The sequence below is a fragment of the Apodemus sylvaticus genome, chromosome 5, assembly GCF_947179515.1.
Source record: "Apodemus sylvaticus chromosome 5, mApoSyl1.1, whole genome shotgun sequence".
Classification (NCBI taxonomy): domain Eukaryota; kingdom Metazoa; phylum Chordata; class Mammalia; order Rodentia; family Muridae; genus Apodemus; species Apodemus sylvaticus.
Window position 1 is genome coordinate 54,013,462 of NC_067476.1, and position 23,784 is coordinate 54,037,245.

The window sequence follows — 23,784 nt, forward strand, 5'->3', positions numbered from 1 at the left end:
TTTATCACTACCAACTGTGACATTGCAGGACTACTAAATTTTGTTGTCATGTGAGTCATGCCTACTCTAATATCCAGAAAACTTCCCATAAAGCAATTTGTAATCTTAAGTAAAGAAAGCTGAAAATATTCTTGAGAAATAATTCTGCAAAGCATTATTTTCCACTTATTGCAAATAGCACAGGAAGCTTTGCAGGAACTCAAATGAAACCATAGCAACTAACTGAACCTATCATGAGCGATCAGATCAAAGGAACACATAGTACACAGCATGCCAACGCCTACTAGCAGCATAATCTTTCACCAGTTCCTTTGGATTCTTTTTCAGACATGAAATAAAAAAGCCTTCAACTAGTGCACAGTTCTGGTAAACTGTAAAATCCTCTTTTGCCAACAGTTACTGTGATTCTCTGGGAATCCTGACTCAATGTTAAAACTCAAACTAATATCCCTAAATTCAATTATTTTATTTTAGGTTATTTTATTATTTTCTAACACAATAAGAATATATTCTTCCTATTAAATCTTCTGAAATATAAAAATGAATTAACATCATAGGAATTCCTTGCTTAATAACATTTATCAGCATTTAAAGCCCAAAGTCATAATAAATTACATCTTACTGCTTAGTCTCTCGCCAGTGATCGGCCAGTTTTCAAGGAGGCCAAGATGGACCTGTTGGCGTCCTTGCCACGCACATATGGCCACGGCTGCCTTGAGCACTCATCTCCAAGGTGCCCCATCTCATTCTTTCCATGGCTGCTACAGTAGGAATGGAGTGAGAAACACCAAGAGTCGTACCACACCAAATACTCACTAAATGCCTGCAACAGTACTTGAAGAACAGTTACATTTATAAAATGTGTAAGTCTGTTAAGAAAATATGTGATTTTGTCAAGTTTGTGTGTGTTTTGTTTTGTGTGGTTTTAAAGAAAAGGGGTCATATTACCAACATACTCTGGACCTGTGTCTGTGACCAAGGAACAGGTCTTGGAAGCCAGAAACTACCTATTTCACTTCCAGGCACATGCACATGGCAGAGTTGCTCATTGCTAAGTGAGTCAGAGCTCAGAGAACCATAGCTGAGCCAAACTTCTGTCAGTTTTGAAATGTAACTGGGGCCGGCAGAGGAGGCTCAGAGCTCAGAGCACAGTCTGCTCTTGGAGACCTGGAGCTCAGTACTCGGCACCGCAGCTCGCAACTGCCTGGAATCCCAGTGCTGAAGGATCTGAGGCTCTCTTGTGGACTCTACTGTCACACACACAGATAATGGAACACACATATGCCCATAATTTAAAATGTCTTTTTAAAATATACTTGAAACTGATTTCCATCTTAATGTTCAATGGAATATGCCTTTAAATATATGTCTTAAAATAAGAAAGCAAAAGTATCTTGAAATCAGCTTTAAAAACAAAACAAACAAACAAACAAAAAAAAAAACAACAAACCACAACCCTCTACCTTTCATTTGTCTCTATTGCTTTATAGATGTTTAAGTGAAGTGAAGGTTGAAGCTATGGACTATTAGTGAATAAAAAAATCATGACAATGATAAAAATTTGAAAAATGAAGAACCATTTCAACAAAATACAAACCAAAACTATAATGAGATACTACTCCACATAAGTATATCTACATTTAAAGACAATGAAGCTGACAAGGAAAAACTGGAACCTTCCTTCTTTGCTGTAGAGCTTAATCACCCTGTAAAATTATTTGGCAGTCCCTGAAAAAAATTTTTCTTCCTGCTAGGGGATGCCCTAAAGTCTCCTGTCTGCTGAGTACACATTTTATCAGTGAAGCACCTACCCAAGACTCCCAAATTGTAAAAATATATCCAATTCAAAACCAGATTTCTTCATAAAAATTGTACATATATATTATTCATAATTGTTGTATTTACAGCAACATTAATCACAGAGAACAAAAAAGTAGGAACAACATAAATGTCTTTTAACTAGCAAATGAGTAAACAAAATAAATAGTTTTTTCATATACTAAGAATATTTTGATATTATTCATTAATAAAAAGAAATAAAATCTGATATATGATATGACACAGATAACCCCTGAAAACATGCTATGGGAAAGAAATCAGTTATAAAATGTCACATATTATTTGATTTCATTTATATGAAATGCTAGTGATGTATAAATCTACAGAGACAAAAGTAGATTAGTGGTTGCCTAGGGCTGGGAAAGCTAAGAAGACATGAAAAGTAAGCCCACTCTACATGAGGCAGCACAGCTCTGTGAGTCTAAAGGACTCTACCGTACACTACAGGGGCACATGCCCCTGGACAGACGCATGCCCGCAGAGCTAGAAAGGTCTTCCAACTCTTAATACGCGGCACAGTGCCTGGCTGCCAGGAGGAGATGCTTCAGAACACATGGGATGAGCCATGGCCTTTTGATTAGGGAGGTTGAATGAGAGCAAGAAAAGCTACTGGCTCAATTACTGTCCTCTAACTGGACACTTGAGCAAGCCATCTTTTATGTTTGTTGGTGAAAAGAGGATCTAGAAGAAGTAAAATGGGGCAGGAGTGACGAAGTGTTTATCTGATCTTAGCAAATAGGGGAACCCTGGCCTGCAATCTCCTCCATTCTCTCCCGCTACTCTACACCCTTAATGCTAATTTGCTACCTGAAAATGATAACGAATGCAAAGAATCTACCAGCCATCCTATCTAGGAGTTTCCGCTCCTGTGGACCAAGTGCTTGGGTAGCAATCAGCCGAGGACTGGAGGCAGCATGGAGTCAAGAGTGCTGAATCAAATGTTGAATGTTGAATGCAGTCTCCCAAAGTGTATGTCACTAAAACCCAGTGACAGAGTCCCATCAACACACGGGCTCTGAGGAGAGCTACAGGGAAGAGGTCCAACTGATGAAGGCTAACAGCAGGAAGGCCACATGGCATCTCCCGCTACCTCCATGTTGCAGGCACTGCTGCCAACATCCGATAAGGCTCCTCAAACAAAGACCCCGCAGGTTCAGGTTCTCAAACACTGCTTATCTCCCATCTCTCTGCCCATGGCAGCAGCCCCACCAGACCTTCCTAAGTATTCAAGTAGCTTGTTAAGTTCATATCCTCATAATCCTTATATAGTTGGGACATACAGACTTTCAGTTTTTGCCTAAGATTATAATTAATGTCTTCTTTTTCCTGAATATAAAATGATACACATGTAGTTTATAAAAACAAAATCAATAAATTTAAAAAGTACAAAGTAAAATCCATCTCTAAGTTCAATGCTCAGATAAACCCTGAACATTTTAGTGCTCATTCTCTCAGACAACTCTCTACTTATACATGTACCACAGATACATAATTTTACATAAGTAGTATGAGGCTATACATACTGTTCTGTATAATTTTATTTTTCAGATTAACATAGGCTATATATATATGCTTCAGAATTTATCAAAAAGAAGTTGATGTATTTTAAAAGAAAATATAATCTGTCCAAATATGCTTTTTTGGTTTTAATATCCTTGTATGTTTTCCATTATTTAAATTTTTCCTAATAATTCCTATCTTGGCACATGAAGCAGATGAAGAAGTAACAAGTCCTGAGAATTTAGGATCCTCTGGCACATGTTCAAATCTGTCCCAGGAATGTCTGAATCCCAAGTTTTGGGAGTTATCAAGACTCCTGCACATATGACATCGTGTTCTTTTCCCAATTTAGAGAAACTAAAATGACTCAGATTAACAGAAATATTTCTGGAGATGCCAAATTTGGAGCTAACACATCTTCTCTAAGTAAATCTATAAGTTATTAAGAAACCCTTTTAAAAATCTCCATAGTCAAAGGAAAATTGCTTAACTAAACTAATCTTCTAGAACCTGGGCTTCATTTCCAGCAAGGCAATATTCTCCCTACCTCCCCCCCTCTCTCTTTCTTTCCCTCTCTCCCTCTCTCCCTCTGTCTCTTTCCTTCTCTCTCTCTCTCTCTCTCTCTCTCTCTCTCTCTCTCTCTCTCTCTCTCTCTCTCACACACACACACACACACACACACACACACATTCCATCCTTAAAAGCATGGTAAAAGTTGCTTGGCATGCATGGAGTCCTAGGTTGCATGATCATCACTCCCCATACCTAAACTAACTCTGGCAAAACATAGTTCCTGACACCCATTCCACTTAATGTTCTTATGGCTCTGATTTCACTTCAAATGTAAGGTTTCTATGAGAAACTTTTAATGGCTTCCATTTCTCACAGGAAAAGTGAATTCTCAGTGTGAGCTCTTAGGCATCCTGGTACACTGACTGTTAAGTTTCCTGAATCCCTAACCTCACATCAGCCTCCACATACCGAACACGCCATGCTGGTCTACATATTTATATTTTCCCACCTAATAAATTTCTAGTCCACTTTTAGAGTTTTAAGTGGCTTTTCTTTTTTAAAAAGAATTATTTTGAATTATGTGTTTATTTCTGTGTGAGCATACACACATGTGCATAGAGGCCAGAGGCATCAGCGCTCCTCGAGCTGGAGTCACAGACATTAGGAGCCACCTGAAAGTCTCTTCTCTTTGCTCACAGAATGGGGCTTGTCGGTTCAGCTCTATTGGCTGGCCAGTGTGCCCCCAGATCTTCCTGGCTGCAGACAGTGCCGGGGTTACAGGTGTGTCGGCTGTGCCCAGTCTCTTACATGAGTTCAAGTTTTTACAGGAGTTCAGTCCCCAGACTCAGGCCATTATGCTTGTGCAGCAAGCACTTTACAGACAGGGCTATCACCCAGCTCTGAGGTCCACACGTTTTGAGGATTATACTACGGGTCAATCCTTAGTACCTAACCAGAAGACTTCCTTAATGGCTACAGCTTACCAAGCTGTACCTACTGGAATCCATTTCTCCCTCTCCCCACAACCCCACACACCTCTTGTCCTGTTTACGACAATACATGAAGTTAGACAGCAGCTAGGATCTGCCTGCACTTCCCTGCAGATGCTCCAGGCTCAGGCTCTGAAGGCCTAAGCTGAACTCACTGTACCACCCTGAATGTACTTCCCTGGAGAGGAGCAAGCGCACTGCACGACACAGGCAAGGCTCCTTGGTACTCTCAGTGGTGAGAAATGGGAAGCACACAACTCTGCCCTTCTGATCCCAAGTGTAACCTGACTTTACAGTGAGGCTGATTATTACTGAACAGAAATAAGGGATTACAAGTCCTTTGTCACTTCACAGCATACTGAGCAGCTAAATTGTCATTACACATTTCTAACATCAATGATATTTCCTTAAATAATCCCATGTTTAAGACAGTAAAGTTTACAGATTTTGAGAAATCTCGACTTATTATTTCCTCTGGTCTTCCTTTTGTTTTTCAATCTACTCATTAAGGTTCAAGTGGCTATTGTCTTAAATAATTCATTTGGCTTTATTCTCCAACCACTGTAAACATAAAGCTAGGATTTTTCTTCTAAGTAAAAATATAGAAGCTTGAGGACTTATGGGACTTTCGGGGAGGGGGGAACCAAGGAAAGAGGAAATCATTTGAAATGTAAATAAATATATCAAATAAAAATAAATAAATAAATAAATAACATATAGAAGCTCAAGTTACTGGAAAAAAAGGGATTCATCATGTTAAAGGGAACCACACTGGCAGAAGCCCAGTGATTATATAAGTCATGCACAGCTTTAGTCTTCTATCAGATTCAATATTGACACTGCTAAAGGTTTCTCTTCAGGGGGAGGATTTTTCAAGACAGGGTTTCTCCATAGTCTGTCCTGAAATTCACCAGAAATAGACCAGGTTGGCCTCAAACTCACAGAAATCAGCCTGCCTCTGCCTCCTCAGTGGTGGAACTAAGGGTGTACAGTACCACCTCCCAGGGCTATATGTTTCTTGTTTTGTTTATTTGTTTACTATTTCCAAGAAAACTCTTAGAGTCTAGGCAAGTGTGCCCTGCATTAAATGTTTGGCTGAAGAGAACAAAAGTAAGAATGTAATGTTCGGCAGTAATCTCACCTGGTTGCATATTTTAGTTACTTGGGGTAAGAAAATAGTTCTTAGCATAAAAATGTCAGTAATAGAATTGTTGAGTTATAAACATACCATATTTACCCAATTCATTAAAAATGTAAACATAGATTTTTTTTTAGATAAAAACTTTTTTTAAAATACTAAGTGGGTTTCTGTCAGAATATGGTCCAAGAATGGAAACATATGGGGAGAATTCTGAGTGCTTGTGAGAAAACTCCAAGAAAACAAGACAAGTATCTTGTGACCTCAATCTCTTCAACAACATGGAATTGTTCTTAAAATGCACTTTCCTGGCCCTACCAGGTGTAGCAGACAGAAATAAATGAGTTTGCCTTAGACTGTTCATTACAACTGGTTACTGTTATTTATTTATATGCCTCTAAGGAAAGACAGGCTTTTGCTACATGCCAGCTTGTTCTTGCAATTATACACTCAGGTGACCTTTCTAAACCCTCAGGAAATAAACTGTCTGATGCTCTGAATAAAGCTGGCTAGTGCATGAGACTTAGTCGGCCTCAGGTTTGGGCTCCACTCTTCCAAGGTCCACTGTCTCTAGAGTGATAAACAGGTTGCAACTGTACATATACCCATAAATTACTGAGACTTTACCAAGTACAGCGACAGCAAAAAGAAAACAGATGTTTTATATCTGAGATTTCCATACCTCTTTATTTCACTAGTCTCAAGATGTGATCAAAATTTATATATATATTTTTATATTTATATATATATATACATATACATACATATATATATACATATACATACATACACACATATATGTGTGTGTGTGTGTGTGTGTGTGTGTGTGTGTGTGTGTGTGTGTGTGTATATAAAAACCTGAAATGATGAACAGCTCAGAAGTAGCAGAGAAGGGGTAGTGGTGGGGGCTTGCTCACAGGTAGATTGCCTGGAAAGCAGTACAAGGCCCCTGGTTTGGTCCTCAGAATTGCATACTCACAAAACAGAGTGTAAGACTAGGGCACTGAGACAGGCCAATAGGAAATGTCCAGACTGAACCGAACAATATTTCCTAAGCTTGTGCTGTATCTGCTGTGTGTGTGTGTGTATGTGTGTGTGTGTGTGTGTGTCAAAGGGCAACTATAAGTTGTTCCCTAGATGACACCAAGTCTCTTTGAAATAAAATCTCTCCTTGGCCTGGATCTCACCAAGCAGGATAGGCTGGCTAGCCAAGGAGCCCCAAGAATCTACCTGTAGCAGCACAAGGATTACAAGAGTATTACCAAGCCTATTTTTGTTTGGTTTTGTTTTTTAAAGATAAGGTCTCAAAATGTAGTCCTGGCTATCTTGGAAATCACCCTGGCCCAAGTGTTTGTTTTTTGTTGTTGTTGTTGTTGCTGTTGTTTTGTTTTGTTTTGTTTACCAACTGAGGCATCTCTTCAGACCAAAGAAGTATGTGTTTTAAAAATTAGTTCCTGAACTAGTGGGGTATTTCAGCAGTTAGCATGAAGCCCTGAGTTTGATTCCCAGCACAGAGAAAAAAAATTACCTCTTAAAACTGTAAAAACCATGTTTTCAGCTGAATTCTTAAATTTCATTAAATTCCTTCATGCCTGACTTAGTGTTTCCTTAAGCTGTAATTAATGCAAATGTTAAATCAATCCACAGGAAACCTCCAAATCACTGTGAAACAGGCAGTGGGTCACAGCAACAGCCTAGACAGTACATTCTCCTTAGCTGTATACTCGGAACCAATACCCTGACACCAACGTCACATACAGAGACTGCTGCTGAAGGAAGAAATGCCTGTGGGAGGAGGCAGAGTCTTCTCAACTCTATGCCTATTCACCTCCACAATCTTAATAATCACTGCTCCTCCTTCTTTAGAGAATTTCCTTTTCCCCTTGGAGACTGGGCCCTACTTTGTTGGGCAGGCTGACTTGAGTAATCCTTCTGTCCCAGCCTTTCCTATCATGACAACCATATGAGATTTCAGGATGATTATTATAGAGACAAAGCTGGCCTCTAGGAGATCATTACACATTTACCAATCCAAAAAAAAAAAAAATGCTTAAAATTGAAAAGGAAACTTTAAAAAATCAAGAGATAGGAATGACTTGGCTGTATGAGATAAGCAAATGAAAACTCCTTTTAATTACTAGGGAATATGGTATGGTATCCAAGGCTTTGGAGAGCTATAAAAAGTAAGAAACAAAAAATATGGATCCAGAAAACTAAAGGAAAATTACAAAACCAAAATTTTCAAGTTTATATTAAAAAATAATTAACTTATCTTTAACAGCAAACAATATATATTTGCTGTAAGATTTAGTATGGACTGCAAGGGATAGGGAAGCTCTAAATGCCACAAGGGCCAAAACCTTGAGTTAAACCCAACCAGGGTTAACAGCTAGTACGGGGATGGAGGCATCATACGGGATCTGAAAGGAAAGCGGTGAGCTTGGTATTGGACATGCCGGTCCTGATGCATCAACTTAGGACCCTGAGGTTCAAAATGTATTCCTTTATAGAGAGCCGTTGGCCAATACGACAATCCACAATGAACACAGGTGGCTATGAACTAGACAAGCTGTTTACCACAAATGGACTATACATCATGTTAAAAACAAAAACTGATGTGAACTGGGTCAGTTATCAGCTGAACTGGGAGTGTGAAATCATAATAAAAATACACACTTCAAGATAACTTCTATTTCATATTCTTCTTAGCATTCCCCTGTCACACATGTAGTTCAAGAAGGAAGAACTGTTAGTTATATTTCAATGCATATATTATTCACAACACAAATTCATAAATTCCTCTTCCTACGTCACCTGCAGCTTTCTTTTCTCCATATTTCTTTCCAGGTAACAATCCTGTGGTGATTTTTGAATAACAAAAGATAGACTATAGGTTCTCACAGACATATAAGTGGAAAATACTTCCTTCAAACTGATGTTCACCTATTCTCTAACCTCAATTAACTGTGCCAGGTGGACAGGAAGTGGGCAGAACGACAGGCCAGGAAGGTGAAGAAGAGGAGGACCTGGGGCAGTCAGGGGTCTCTACTCCACACTAAATCCACAGTGCTGGAATCTGATGCCTGAGGAAGGGAGAACTACACAATGACTGCACCCAAGACAAGAGGCAGGCCTGCGCTCAAGCTATTCCAGTCTTAGAATGTGTACAAGATCTTGGGAAAATAAGAAAACTGCAGTCAAGGGAGCAGGGTTTTGCTCTTCCTCCTTCCGAGTTACTCGCTCGCGTCTACTGGCTGTTACTCAAGACTCACTCACCCTAGATAATCACATGACTCCCACAAAGAGGAAATGCAGGATTCTGGTATAAAGTTAAAGGGATAGAAAGACAAATAAACCAACTTAAAGGACTGCGGATACAGCTTAACAATGTCTCCAACATGCACAGGCTCTACGTTTAAAGACCCCTGAAAAGCAGAAACAAACCCCAAAGCTAGGAAAAGTAAACAACTTCAAATAATTCTGTGACTTTCCATAAATCAGTCTTCTAGTAAAATTTGTAGTAAAATAAACAAAGATATCTGGTTTACCAAAGTAGATATTTGTTCCCATACACCACAACTAAAATTAACGAGCAACACAGCTAAGTAATTGAAGAGGGATTTATACATCATAATTGTAACAAAAGGCAAAATTCCTACAAATGCTGTGATCTTTTCCCAGAATTCAATGGCCTCAGAACTCATTGTGAAATGACACTGAACTGAATCAGTCGGGTTCTAAGGAAGGTTAACTGATAGTCAGCTGTGGCGGAGAATGGATTCCCTGTTCACTTAGAAACAGGATGGTGGAGGAGTCAGGCTAGCTGTCGTAAGCACTGACAGTGTCCTGTGCTTTCTGTGTTCTATCATTTCTTCACCACTTACTTTCGAAGTTGCAGCTGCCTTTTAGTTTTTTTCAGAGACCAGTGTTCATTAACCCATGAAGAGATGGACAAAGACAACAAGTAACTATTCTAAGCCTTTAGACAGGCAGAAGCACAGTGTTTAAAAACACACTCTAACCCTCACTGGCTTAAAATGCTAGTACAACTTCTATGTGTGACCTTGGTTAGCCATGTTAACTAACTGCCTCAGGCCCCCTGTTTCTTCAACTGTAAAGAAGAGTAATAATAATGGTGATGCTAATGATGATGCTGATATTGAGCTGTCCTGAAGATTAAGTGCACTTAGAAGCCTGACACAAGGTAAGCCCAGTGGCAGGGATGCTACTATTTCCACTCTTACAATTGTTTTGAAATACTTGTTTTAGGCACTACACTGTCAACTAAGAACAGCCAAAACATTATGTGAAGTTGAACTGTAGAGAATAACCAAGAGCTCTCAAGAAAAGCTACTTCAACCAAAATTCTACTTAAGAAATAACATTGGCTTTAGGTTCATCAGTTACAAAGAATATTTAGTGTCTTTCCTTATTCAAGAAATATAGGGAAGCTGACACAACAAGACAGAGAGCAAGGAACTGACAAACATATCAGAATCCTTCATCACTGAGAGTACTATGCATGGGAATTTTTAAAGGTTCTCAAAGCTATTAAAATGGTAATTAGGCCCCAAGAAAACAAGAACCAATTCAATTACATGCTGGATGTCTTTAAATTGTTAAAGTCCTCTATTAAGAGGGTTTAAAATATAGTACAGTTATAACTGCATATCTATGACCAACCTTAAAGCCAAAGTGTATGTTCCCGGCTGCCGCTGGCTCTCACGGATGAGGTAGCTCCCCTCAGCCACACTGAGGAGCTGGTCCGTCTCTTCTCTAGAGATCATGCCATGATACCTACAGAATACAACCAGTTCAGAGATGCAGTTTCTCATGGTTTTCAAGATAACAGTACAAGCACCCCCTGCCCTCACCTGTAGTTCTCAGCCACAGTGCAAGGAAAAGCACTCGGGTTTAACTGTGCCTGGTTCTCTTAGCATGGCTCCTGGCTAGCTTCTCTGTGATAAGAGCAGCACCAAAATGGCTACTGAGTCTAGTTCCCAACCCAGAAGCAAAATGCATATCCATCAAAGGCAGAACCCTCCACCTCACCCAAGAGGACTCATTCTCATGTGGCCATTTGACCATATGGGCTTGCTAAAGAATACTACACAGAAGTTTATCTCATTTCTTCTTCCCAGTTGATGCTGTGATCGAGACTTCTGGAAATTCATGCTGACAACTCTCCAGGCCATGATCACCCAGTGGTGTGCACAACGGCCATCACTCACTATTCACACCACAAGCAAACAGTGCAGCACTTGCCTTCGCTTCCTATCCAAATCTATTTTTCATTAACAGAGGAAAAAAGGAAAATTAAACACAAATAATAAATAAATTCTTTATGCAAAGATTCATTTACAACAACCTGATATAAAACACTGAGAAAATAAAAATGGCAGCGGTAACAGATTATCTAAAACATGGAATCATTTAGACCTGCAAGATGATTTATAATATGTAAGCTCACACATCAAATTCTTTTAGGAACTCAAAGACTATCAAGGATATAGGCCATGCCATCTGAATGTGCTGCTCTAGTGTGCTATCTCATCTGACAGCACATCTCTCTCTAAGCTTTCCTTATCTACATAAAGACAAGCTATCCAAAAGGAGCTGAGTCCCAGCAAACTCCTTCCCAGGGAGACAGAGTTTCACCTAAAGAGGAGACTTAAGGTGATATCATACCACATGCAAATCTTATCACAACTAGCCTATCTCCCATTCATTCTCCTAAGGGACAAATATTTCCTAAAAATCATTTCTCCCCTAAATGGCCCACAATGTCCCTAAAGGCATATTAAATTACTAAAAAGTAAATAAATAATAAAATATTAATATATAAACTCAGACAATTCACTGAGTAGTTACTACTTCTCCTTGTTTGTACTACATCAATTTATCTCAAAGGCTCAGGGATCACAGAAGAGCATGGATATAGTTTCTCTCATCACAGCTGCCTCACTGCTTAAAAGAAGCATTGCAGCTTCCACAGTATAAAAGGACAATAGTCATTTGACTTTGTAATACATTTTAAAGGCCCCTTATTGGTACCTTAATAACCCAGGAATTTTGCTTGGGGTAATTGGCAACTCTCTGAAGTTTTTCCTTGTGGGTTTGGCTCAGCCTTTGAACAGTCTTAAAACTGTTCATTGCAATAATGTTTAAATCACACCAATCAGAAATGTTCTAATTGGTCTCCTGAATTTTTCATTTCAATTAATTTCTTAATCTTTTAAAACTAGGTCCACAGGCAATACACTGAATCTGCTGTAAGCAAGATTGTAGCCCACCCCTGATGTGACACCCTCATTAGTATATGTGCCATCAGTGAATAAACTTAGCAAAATGTGCTAGCTGTTTAAAATAAAGATCAAGCACCTTAAAGCAATAAAACTCAAAATTTGGAAGATACGTTGGCAATGAAATTTAAAGACCCTTAAAATGATTCATACCAATTGATACAATAATTGTATCCCTTTAAATCTGTACAGTAAGAGGCTTCTCAAAATTACTATTAGCATTAGAGATTAAGTCTCCTAATCCATAAATCTCCAGTCTAAAACTGGATACACTTCTGTGTCCAGCATTCCTGCTGAGAGCTTCAACCAGAAGGTCAACTGAAGAACCCTTAAAGTTACTGGTTCTCAGTTCTGCAGTCAGCTCAACTCAACCCACAGGTACACTGCCTATGGACATTCACACTACTTAAATACTCATGTGTGTGTGTGTGCATGTCTATCTAAATATCTATCTATCTATCTATCTATCTATCCATCCATCCACCCATCCACCCACCCACCCACCTATCCATCCATCTATCCACCCACCCCACCCACACACCTATCCATCCATCCATCCATCCATCCATCCATCCATCCATCCATCCATCCATCCATCCACGAGTTTTAGCTGTCCTGGAATTTGCTCTGTAGATCAGGATAGCCTTGAAATCACAGGGACCCTCCTACCTCTGCCTCCTGAGTGCTGAAATTAAAGGCATGTGCCACCACCACCTGGCCCACACCTGGAATTTTAAATAATTTAGAAATATTTGCGGGGCTGGAGAGATGGCTCAGTGGTTAAGAGCACTGACTGCTCTTCCGAAGGTCCTGAGTCCAAATTCCAGCAACCACATGGTGGCTTACAACCATCTGTAATGAGATCTGATACCCTTTTTCTGGGGTGTCTGAAGACAGCTACAGTGTACTTACATATAATAAATAAATCTTTAAAAAAAAAAAGAAAAAAATATTTGTTATATACATTGTTATCTGATATTATCCCAATCAAAAACGTAAGTTTTTATCTGGGGAGTGATATGATTATAGATAATTTTTATTCTTTTCTTCAAAGTGCTATATTTATATTTCTCAATAATCAGAAAAATTAAGACCTTAAACACTAAAACAACATTTGGAATAATTTTTGGTATAGTTTGTTGCTCAACTGTAGAACTAAAACCAAAAGGCAATTTAAAAAATTTATAATGCTCATTATCAACATTAAGTGGAAAATTCAAACTATAAGTTTCTATGGATAAGATGTTTGGAAAACCTGAGAGGGGACTGACTGATGTATTGGCACATGCCTATAATTTTACACAAAATGAAGCCGGCCCTCATAGTGATCCATTGCTTTAAATAAATTATGTTAGGAAGGGTGCTGGAGAGATGTCTTAGTGGTTAAGAACACTGGCTGCTCTTCCAGAGGATCTGGGTTCAATTTCTAGCAACCAATATGGCAGCTTATAATTCCAGTTCCAGATGATCCGACACCCTCACATAGACATACACGCAGGCAAAACACCAAAGCACATTAAAAAATAATAATAGCATTAGGAAAACATCTTCAGAAGGTAGTATATAAAAATTCTTGACACATCTCTGAATGTCATGAATCACTCTATTCTGGTCTGATACAACATAATACAGAAAACTAGAAAGGGGGGTAATATAAAATAAACTGTCCATACCTACTGGATCTATAAGTATGTCTTATTGTATTTAGTATATAAATATATATACTTTCTGGAAATCCATTTAGGAGTATGTATTTTATATGTATGTAGTTACTTCTTTAGCACTACTGCACATTTGTTTTTCATAGCATTTACACTTGTCTTTATTTTCCTATAGACCAGTTAGATTTATACCTGTAATCAAAGAAAGAGAATTCAATTCCACTAAACTAGAATATTTCTCTCATCCTGTGTTTTTACTAAAACTATGCATTTACTTGTATCTTTTACATATGACAATCTATGAGATACTTTCTGATAATCCATACTTACTCTCTTCCGTAATACTTTGGTCTGTTTTCTACCTATAGGAAAAGGAAGAACAATGAATATTTGTGAAATTAAAATGCACACTATTAAAACCAACACTATTTTTATATGATAAACTAAAGCACATACCAAGTAAAAGAATCTACGTAACATTTTTAATAAGCAGAAGATGAATGAATTCTAAGTTTATTAATTAATTGGATTTATTATTTCTTTTCCTTAGACCTGTTTCTTATACATCCATGCTGCATGTGTCAGTTGAACTATGTTTTGTTTCTAGGTAGGAATGAACTAGAAAAGATACTTAATCACATTACTCAGAGAGTAAAATATCCACAGAACTTAATGCTCAACAGTGTCACAGTAGACTGTGGCTCTTCCCGTTGTCCCCAGTCCTCTTCCTTCCTGGTCCTCCACATTCTCCACTTTGTTACAGATATCTTAACATAGCATCACCAGGTCTCCTCCTGTCAGCTTCTCCTATAGCATTCCATAGCATGCAACTCATTAACAAGCATAGATTCTGAGGGATTCCTGTTGAACAGACAGGAAGACAGAGATCTGCCCAATTCCTTCAAGAAATACTAAAGAGAAAACATTTTTTTTTTAAAGAAAATTGTCTCTATTATTTGTTTGTTTGTGGATAGAGAGGGTTTTCATGCCCCATCATGAGAAGTGGCAGTCAAGAGAAAAGCTGCAGGAGGCGGTTCTCTGCTTCGGCCATGTGGGTGTTAGGAAGTGAACTGAGGTCACCCATCCCGGCCGGCCGCAGGTGCCTTTATCCTCCCAGCCAGCTTGCCCTTCTCTATTTTTTATGTGCAGGGGATATATCACTAAATTAAAACCAAAATTACCCTATTTTTCAAATACATTGTAAGGATGAGAAACACACAATAGTACTGATTTTGTTTTGTCTATTTAAGTGGTAAGAACACCAGAAAATACAGGAGTAGTAAATGGTCCAAAGGCAGTAATGAGAAACTAATATATTAGCTATAAGTTGGTGGTCAGACAAGGCCATTTTGAGATGATATTTAAGTTGGTTTCTGAACAACAAGCTAGCTCTAGCTACAAATCACAGCGATGGAAAGGCCTTTTCCTATGAGGTAATCTAGGTTCTAGGGAATCTAGCTATTTGCTATGTTTTAATTACATTCAAAGAGCATTTACTCTCCACAATAAGGTAAGAATGATTCTACTCTGACTTTGTAAAAGAATCTTATCATTTCTAGCTTTTAACTTGTTTTTCATGGCAAAGTTTTAATTGATGAAAACATATACTGTATAATTAACATCTGCATTATGCTTTATAACATCATGTACTGATATGTGTTCATTGTGGAATGACTAACATAATTAACAGGCATTCCCTCACACTCTTAAAATCTGTACTCTTTAAGTATTCCTGTTTTAAAGGGAAAGTTGTATTCATTAACCAACACCTTTCCAGTCACCAACCACCCCAGCATCAAATAGCTACTATCTACACTTGAACTGAACTTGATCCTGAACTGAACATTTTATACTCTACAGAGTGAAATTATAAGTGTTTGACTTTCTGGGCCTGGCTTATTTCACTTACTATAATGTCCTCCAGTATCAGCCACAAGAGTGTAAATAATAGGACTTGTTTCTTTTAAAGACTGCATTATCATGAAATACAGCATTTCATCATGTGTGTGTGTGTATAACATCATGTGTGTATACACACACACACAGACACACACACACACACACACACACACACACTTTCTTTACTCACTCATTGACTGACTAGACTATCCTGGCCATTATGACTAATACGGCAATAAACATTGAGAGCACAGCTATGTCTTCATTCATTTCCTTTGGATGAGTATCAAACAGCAGGGCTGCTGGACTGTAAGGAACAGGAAGAAACTGAGTACCAGGGAAGCTAGATTTGTTATTCAAGATATTGCCTGTTCAAGAGGTGGAGAATAAGTTAATCCTGGTATTCTTGTGCACAGTCACAAAGTCCTCCTGCCTACTTGATGATGTCTCACTTGACTTGGGTTGAATGGCATGTCCCAAAGCAGCGTCAAAGCCTGCCGAGTGGTCTGCGGCTCTGCAACAAGCCTGGCTGCCAGGTCTGGACTTCCTATTGGCTGGCCCTTCAGATCTAGTACTATTTCTAACAAATTTGAAATATTTATTGCCAGTATAGCAGGAAATCTGTTTCAGTGACAATATCATGCATCCTCAAAAGCACACCTTAAACTAGCCCAGTATATACCTAATCTCTGAGGCATCTTCAAATTCTCCCAATTGTAGAATTATGGTAACAACATACTACATTTCTTTCCCACGTTCATACTACAAACAAGTGGCAAAGTTTCCTTTCTCATACATATTCTCTTTTTTTGCATGGTGACAAACTTTTCTGCTAGTTGTCCCCTATCTTATTAATTAAATTGTTTTTAATTTAATTAATAAGCATGCTTTTGTTTTTTCAAGGGAATCATGATTCTACCTTTTCCTAAGAATTATTCTTAAATAATAAGCTTTGGGAAACTTTATTTCTGCTGTATTTGCAGTCATGTTACTTATCTTCCAACATAAAACCCATCTGAGTTGGTCTTTGTTCCAACAATTTCTCAGCTCATAAAACTCACTGCTTGTCTTTTGAATCCAAGGAAGTAGGGAAGATTTTCTTTAAAAAAAAATCTAGAACTTTTAGGGTTATCTAAGATATTAAGTCAAACGTACAGATATTACTCAGATAATCAAATTAAAAGATTAGTCAGTAATATAAAAATGATTTACAATCTACAATTAATTGACTTAAATGTATCAAGTTAGAAATTTAAATGTCATGCAACGGTAGGAATAATTTATGCTTATTTAAGCATTTATATGCTTTTTATTATGTTTTTTAAAACATCTAATTGTTCTTATAAGAAAAGAAAAATCTGTTTCCTGAGAATCAGATGAAGGAGATAAATCAAGAGATGACTGTTGTGGATGGGCCTAGTGCTGTTTGTATGTTGATGCTAATTCTGCTCTCCTGGGAGGGGCTGTGAGCAAGGAATGAGTCATATGCAGGTGACTTTTGTGAAGCAGTACCTAATGAATAAAGGAACCAATCACTGGGCAAGTAGATCAGACTTCCGTGTCCGAGAGGGGAAGAGAGGAAGAAGGAGAGTTGGCCCCTTTTTGGACAGGAATAGCATGAGGACAAGATGTAGCTATGAATGTCTCCTGGTTTCAATGGCAGATCCATCAGGATTTGCCACCGGAAGGTTTAGATTTAATAAGGCTTACAAGATTAGGATTTTAGTTACAGAGCCCAGCGATTGAGTTACCATAGTTTCTGAACTAAGTTTGTGTCGTGTTTTCCTTCATACAGCAGCTTCCCCAGGTTCAAGAGAGAAAGATACAGCAGCAAAGCTGGGTTTGCCTGAGGTGTACCACAAAGATTGTGGGGGATTTGAAGCACGGGGTTGGCGTGCACGGGGTTTGTTTTTATTATTTCCCCGCAACAGATGACTAGTTCCCTACAGTCACTTTTCCCTTACACTCAGTCTATCAAACCGCATGTATTCTGCTGCATTAGAGACTCCTCTGTCTGCCCCTTCTTGGCTACTCCCAGAACCAGTGTCCTACAGGTTCTAACACTGATCCTTAGAAGTTCTACAGCAATCTCCTAAACCAGACATTTTGCCTCCAAAGGTCCATCTTCCTTCCTAATCTGGCTTCTACACTGGAACCAAGTAATCAAAACGTAATATGTTTTTCTGCTGAAAATATTTTTACTTCTAGAGCTAAAGGGATGGGGTCTACACTCTATATACTTAGTACATAAAATTATTTTAAATTATTTTTCATCTATGTAGATCTCTAATATTATCTCTTGGCATTCTACCACAAGTTCCCTATAAGTGGAGGGAAAAAAACCAAACAAACAAATACCACAAAAACTGGATACATGTAATTGCTACCAGTCTTTCTATTGGTCAATCTACTCTATTCCCTATAGAGGCTCTAAGCTCTTCCGAGAGAGAGAGAGATTGACTTAAATTTTGAGGATCTAACAGAAAGTAACTGTTCAGAGAATACTGGCTGGTTAATTTAAGGAATAAAAATATAAACATCTAGTTTCAAGTCACATTAGCAGGGTCAGGCATGGGTTCTATATCATGGGGTAAAATTAAATTCAAAAATATTTTAAGTAGTTGGTTACTCCTATAATATATGTTGTACCACTGGTGCACCATTGTATCTTACTGGCAGGTCACTGTTGTAGAATAAAGGGTAATAGTGATGATTACTTTCCTCCTCCTGTAGCCTCCAAAACACCTTCTAGTACCAGGAACATTAGTCAGTAGGTGAATCTTACAGGTGGGTAACAGCTCAAGTACTATGTTTGATGATATAAGTAAGTAGAATCTTTAGCAATAGGGCCCTATCATCAGGTTATAAAGGGAAACCAATTGCTGTGGCAATAGCCTGTGATGTCTGGGAGTGTTTACAGGATTCCTTTGGCCAATGACCCAACAAGAGGTAGTCCATTCTTGGCACTGGAGGTTTTACTTGACAGAATAAAATGTCTGGTTGGAGAATTGTCTCCTCCCTCCCCCCATATTGTGATTTCATTTAAATTTCTTTCCTATATGCATATATTTCAGAAAGCTTTTTCAGTAGTAAGTTTCCATATGGCTTTTCAAAAGTCTTCAGGATTAGTTGTCCTTCCAATTCCTCCTGTTCCCTGCTCTCCCATCCCCCTCCTCCTCAATTCACCCTACTCTAGTTCCCTTAGCTCTTTGAAACACTATGTTCTATTTCCCCATCCCTAGGTCCCTTAGTAGCTATTTAACCTCTTTATTTAGATAAACACACAAATCTACAGATTAAAAGCTAATATCCACATATTAGGCTACTAAAGGAATTTAGCAATAAAATCACACTTAAGGCACATTTCTATAGCTAAAGATCAGTGCCTTGCTTAACCCTCAACAGAGAAGCTTCTTTGTGCAGTAGATGGAAATTAACACAGAGACCCACAACTGGACAATGTGCAGAGTGCAAGACTTTAGAGCACTCAGTCCTAAATAGGATGTTGTCATCAAATGCCTCCCGTCAAGGTGCAGAGATCTATCCAGAAGAAGAGGCAGAAAGACTCTTTAAGAGCTAGGAGAATGGATAACTCCAAGGAGTGTGTGTGTTTCTTAGACACAACAGGGCTGATATACATATGAACTCACTAAAACTGTGACAGCATAGCTAAGGCTAGCACAGGTTCAAACTAGACAAAATCCCAGCACTGAGAAGGAAAAATAGACACAACCAAGAAGCTATTGCAATTGATACTGCTGGCAAACGGGAATCAGTTCTCTCCATTGGAGTGCCACTAGGTGTACTGGCCAACATAAAATAGACTTCATGATTTTCTGTGAGCTTTTATTTGAGTAATTTTATGGGGTTTTATTTCCTTCACAAATTATCCATTTATTTGTTCATATCCACCCATTTTCACCCACCCCTTGCTCCTTTCATGTTCCAGGTGTGTGTGCGTGCGTGCGCGCGCACGCGCGTGTAGAAAAAAACGTCCCTGGAACTCAAGAGATCTGCCTGCCTCTGCCTCCTGTGTGATGGGATTAAAGGTTACACGCCTTGGCTCAATTTTTGTTCCTTTTTAAAATTATGATTTAAATCTTTCATTTAATAGAAGAAATAATTTAATAATTCTACAATGATACTTTCAAATTATCAGAATAAGTAATACAACATTTTAAAGTATAAAAACAATGCATAATTAAAGAAAATGACATAATTTAAAACTATACAAACATGTTATATATATATATACAATGTTCTAAACAGCATCCATAAAGCCAATCAAACTAGTAATAAAATAAATTCATTACAACATTATGCTGTGACCCACAAACAAGCCTCCAAGAATGTCAGCTTTGGGGAGACAGAAGAATCACAGGGCTTCAGTTGTAACCTCTCCATCATACTCACCTCACAAGTGCAGGTGATCCTTCGCGGGTGAGGGGCTTCCTGCTGCAGTTGGTATACTACAAGAAGGGAGACATGAAAGGTGTCACTTTCCCTTATACAGAATTTAGAAACATATTAAAAGAAACTGGTTACTTTTTATACTCACAAGAAAACTGCTTCAGTCTTATTTCCTGCTAAATAAAAATTTGTAATGAACAAAACAAAGACTGTTGACCAATGTAAAGTTACCAAATTTTAGCAGAACAAAAGCAGAAATATCATAATCCAGACAAGTATCTTCTAGAATGGTGTTTCTCAACTTGCTGGTCATAACCCGTCATAACCCATTTGGGGATTAAACAACCTTTTCACAGGAATTGCTTAAAACCTTGAAAAAACATAAGATATTTACATTACTACTCATAACAGTAGCAAAATGACAGTTATGAAATGGGAAGAAAAAGAGTTTTATGGTTGGAAGTCAGCACAACATGAAGTGCTGAGTTAAAGGGCTGCAGTGGTAGACGGTTGGGAATCACTGTTCTGGAACAATTGGGGCTGTAATTTTTATACTCTTCTCTATATCCATTCTTTGTTTTTCCTAATAGAAACATTTCTTAAAGTCCATTATTATCAAACATGGAACTGAAATCAGGAGTTATAGGTTATGGTCAGCCTTGAAATATATACACGTAACTTTATACAAACTCAGCAGGATCTATTTATTTATTTAGTAATATAATATAAATGTTTAAATGTTACATATATATGTGTAGTAAAAAAATTGGGTTATGTATTCGAAAGCAAGCAAGGAGGATATTCAAGAGGATTTGGAGAGTAAAGGATGTAATTATATTATAAGCTCAAAAAATAAAAGAAACAAAAATATTTTAAAATGCAACTGAGAATCTATAATTTTACTCTTTAATATTAAAAACCAAACACTTCTTCAGAAATGTCTGAAATGCTGATACAAATGTTTTCCTTGGATTTTTTTCTATGACTACAAATAATCCCTGAGCTGGTATATTAAAATATTTCTAAATATCTTATTTCACTGAGTTAGTTCATCAAAAGTACTTTCTGTGAAAACAGATTAAAGAGATGATGTGCCATAGAACCTGAGAACTAACCCTGAGATCAGAAGGGAGAGAGCTCCAGGGCCAAGCCTGGGCCTGACAGTGAGGCGTGCGCATCATCAGAAAGCCCTGCTCTACCCTAAGGAGTCAAAGGCCAAGGGAGACCGCCCCGCCCCATGCTCCTTCCTGGAAAACACAATGAGAAGGTAAAAACCCACTCCACGTGTCTGCTTTTGTCTGTAATTCCTAAAAGATGTGCTGTCTTCTGTGTCAACAAACAGCTCTGGAAAATACTGTCACCTATAAAACTCCAATTATGATAGTTAAGCCATTGTCAAGAAGATTTAAAAACAAATTATAGTTAGAACCTAAGTAAATGTGATTCCCAGAGTAGGTTTGTGGTTATAATTAGGAGGCATCTGCCTATCCAGGAAGTCAAGAGGAGGCAGCTAGGAAGAATGAAGGGTAACCAACCACACAACAGAGCCGACCAAGCTTTTACCCTGTGTTTTTCTTAACATTAAGTCACTTAGTTATTTTTATTTTCTTTCAGTACTTCCAATTGCCCAAAAAGGCATGGTTCTATTACTTGAAGAGAAGTTTTTAGATAAAATACCCCCTAAGTAATATACAAAGTGTGTGTGTGTGTGTGTGTGTGTGTGTGTGTGTGTGTGTATTTGGACATTTATAGCAAATACAACAAATTTAGACACACAGTACATCTATGAAAAGTTTCATTTAGGCGAGAGCCAGATGTTGTAGCACAAACCTATAAACTCAAAACTTGTAAAACTGAGACAGGAGCATTACCAAGAGTTCAAGTCTAGTCTGAGCTATATAGTGAGTATCAAGTCAGCCAAGCCTATATAGCAAGACCATATGCTAGCTCTCTTCCAAAATAAATAAATATTCTAAAACCACACACAATAAAAAGGTCTAATTGATTCTGGCATCTCTCCCTTAGTTTAGAGCTTCTTTGAATTAAAAGTTAGCTGAATTAAAATTGGCAGGCATTAACTATTTGTGGAAAGTTATTAGCTAAACTCAAGATGACAGGAAACACAATTATAGAAAGTAATATATTCTCAGTCCTGTTAAAAGTGTCAATGCTTATATGATTATTAATGATATTCTCAGTCCCTAGCAATAATAATCAAATTCTGAGATCACAAATTAGTGTGTAGTTTGTTTGCTTTAAAATTTGAATTTGTTTCAACAACAATATCAAAAGGAAATTCCTATGTCTCTCTTAAAAAACAAAACAAAACAAAAAGGAAAACAAAAAAATAAACCTCAGCTATGACACCATTAGACCCACAGTGGCCATGACAACAACACCCAGCTGTTCTGGACTACTCTCTACAAACTGCACATCTGCCCCCTCCACTACTTTTTCAGTCCCAAACCCACACCCATTTTTTTATGTTCCTGCATTTTTATGAGTTCAACTGAACCAAACATATAAAGTAACTGTCTCCAAGAGTCACAGTGAAGAGGCAGCAGGATGGCTCAGTGGGTGGTGGAGACCAGTAGCCTGAGAACCCACCCCAGAGGAAAGAACCAATACCCACACACTGTCCTCTGACCTCTCCAGGGATACCATGCCACACATATGTGTGCACACACAGACACACATGCATACATGTACACACATCAAGGTAAGTGAATAAAATGTAACTTAAAATATTTCTAAAGAAGTACAGTAAAAGATTACTTTCTTACAGAATCACACTATGAAAGGGATATATCCCACAGACTCCACCAAAATCCATCATACACAGAAACAGTTGACATTAAATCACCCACTTAAGTTTAATATATGTAACGGAATAATAAAGTACAAATCTTGACCAAATGTTTTAGAAGTTTTTTAATAACTAGATTTAAGCCATAAAGAAAGATTCGAAATGCACTGTTAATTGAAAACTGGCAACAGAATTGTCACAAATGGCCCTCCCCTTTATATATGAGAAAGCAATTTTAAAATCATTCTTCCTTTACCTTCTTTTACTGATTCTTCTGCTAATAAAGACTCCCTTGTTTATTATTTAATTATTCCTTTTGTCATATAATCAAGATGAGAATAATTAAACTGCTTGAAGCCTTAGCTTCTCCAGGCATTAGCTTTATCAGCTGTTCCAACAAGTCACCTCAAGTTGCACTGTGGAGTTCTGTACACTAAAACAGATGAGCTGCACTACAGACGCTAAGCTGCACAGAGCTCTGTAGAAACACAGTTTACCATAAGTATTCCTTTTATGTTAATCCCAAACTTTGCTGTAAATAATTACATTATTACAAAACACTATAATCCACATGATTAAATTATGTATATACTTACAGTAAGATTTCCAAACAGGAGGTCTATATTCATCTGTATCTGAAAGAATAAATTATCAAATTAGTATTACTGAATAGTTATTTTTAAATAAGATGCTTCACTCACTAAATCACTCAGTACATACTGTGTTC

General features: G+C 37.9%; 1 protein-coding gene across 1 annotated transcript in view; it reads right to left on the bottom strand.

The window, feature by feature from the left end:
• Window positions 1-23,784, bottom strand: part of Chn1 (chimerin 1) — a 153,203-nt gene that overhangs the window by 82,596 nt on the left and 46,823 nt on the right. The window contains exons 2-5 of the mRNA XM_052182719.1: window positions 23,654-23,692; window positions 20,255-20,310; window positions 14,273-14,304; window positions 10,663-10,776 (exon numbers count right to left, since the gene is read on the bottom strand). Coding sequence (XP_052038679.1) covers window positions 10,663-10,776; window positions 14,273-14,304; window positions 20,255-20,310; window positions 23,654-23,692 — 241 coding nt within the window. The remainder of the gene's footprint in view (window positions 1-10,662; window positions 10,777-14,272; window positions 14,305-20,254; window positions 20,311-23,653; window positions 23,693-23,784) is intronic.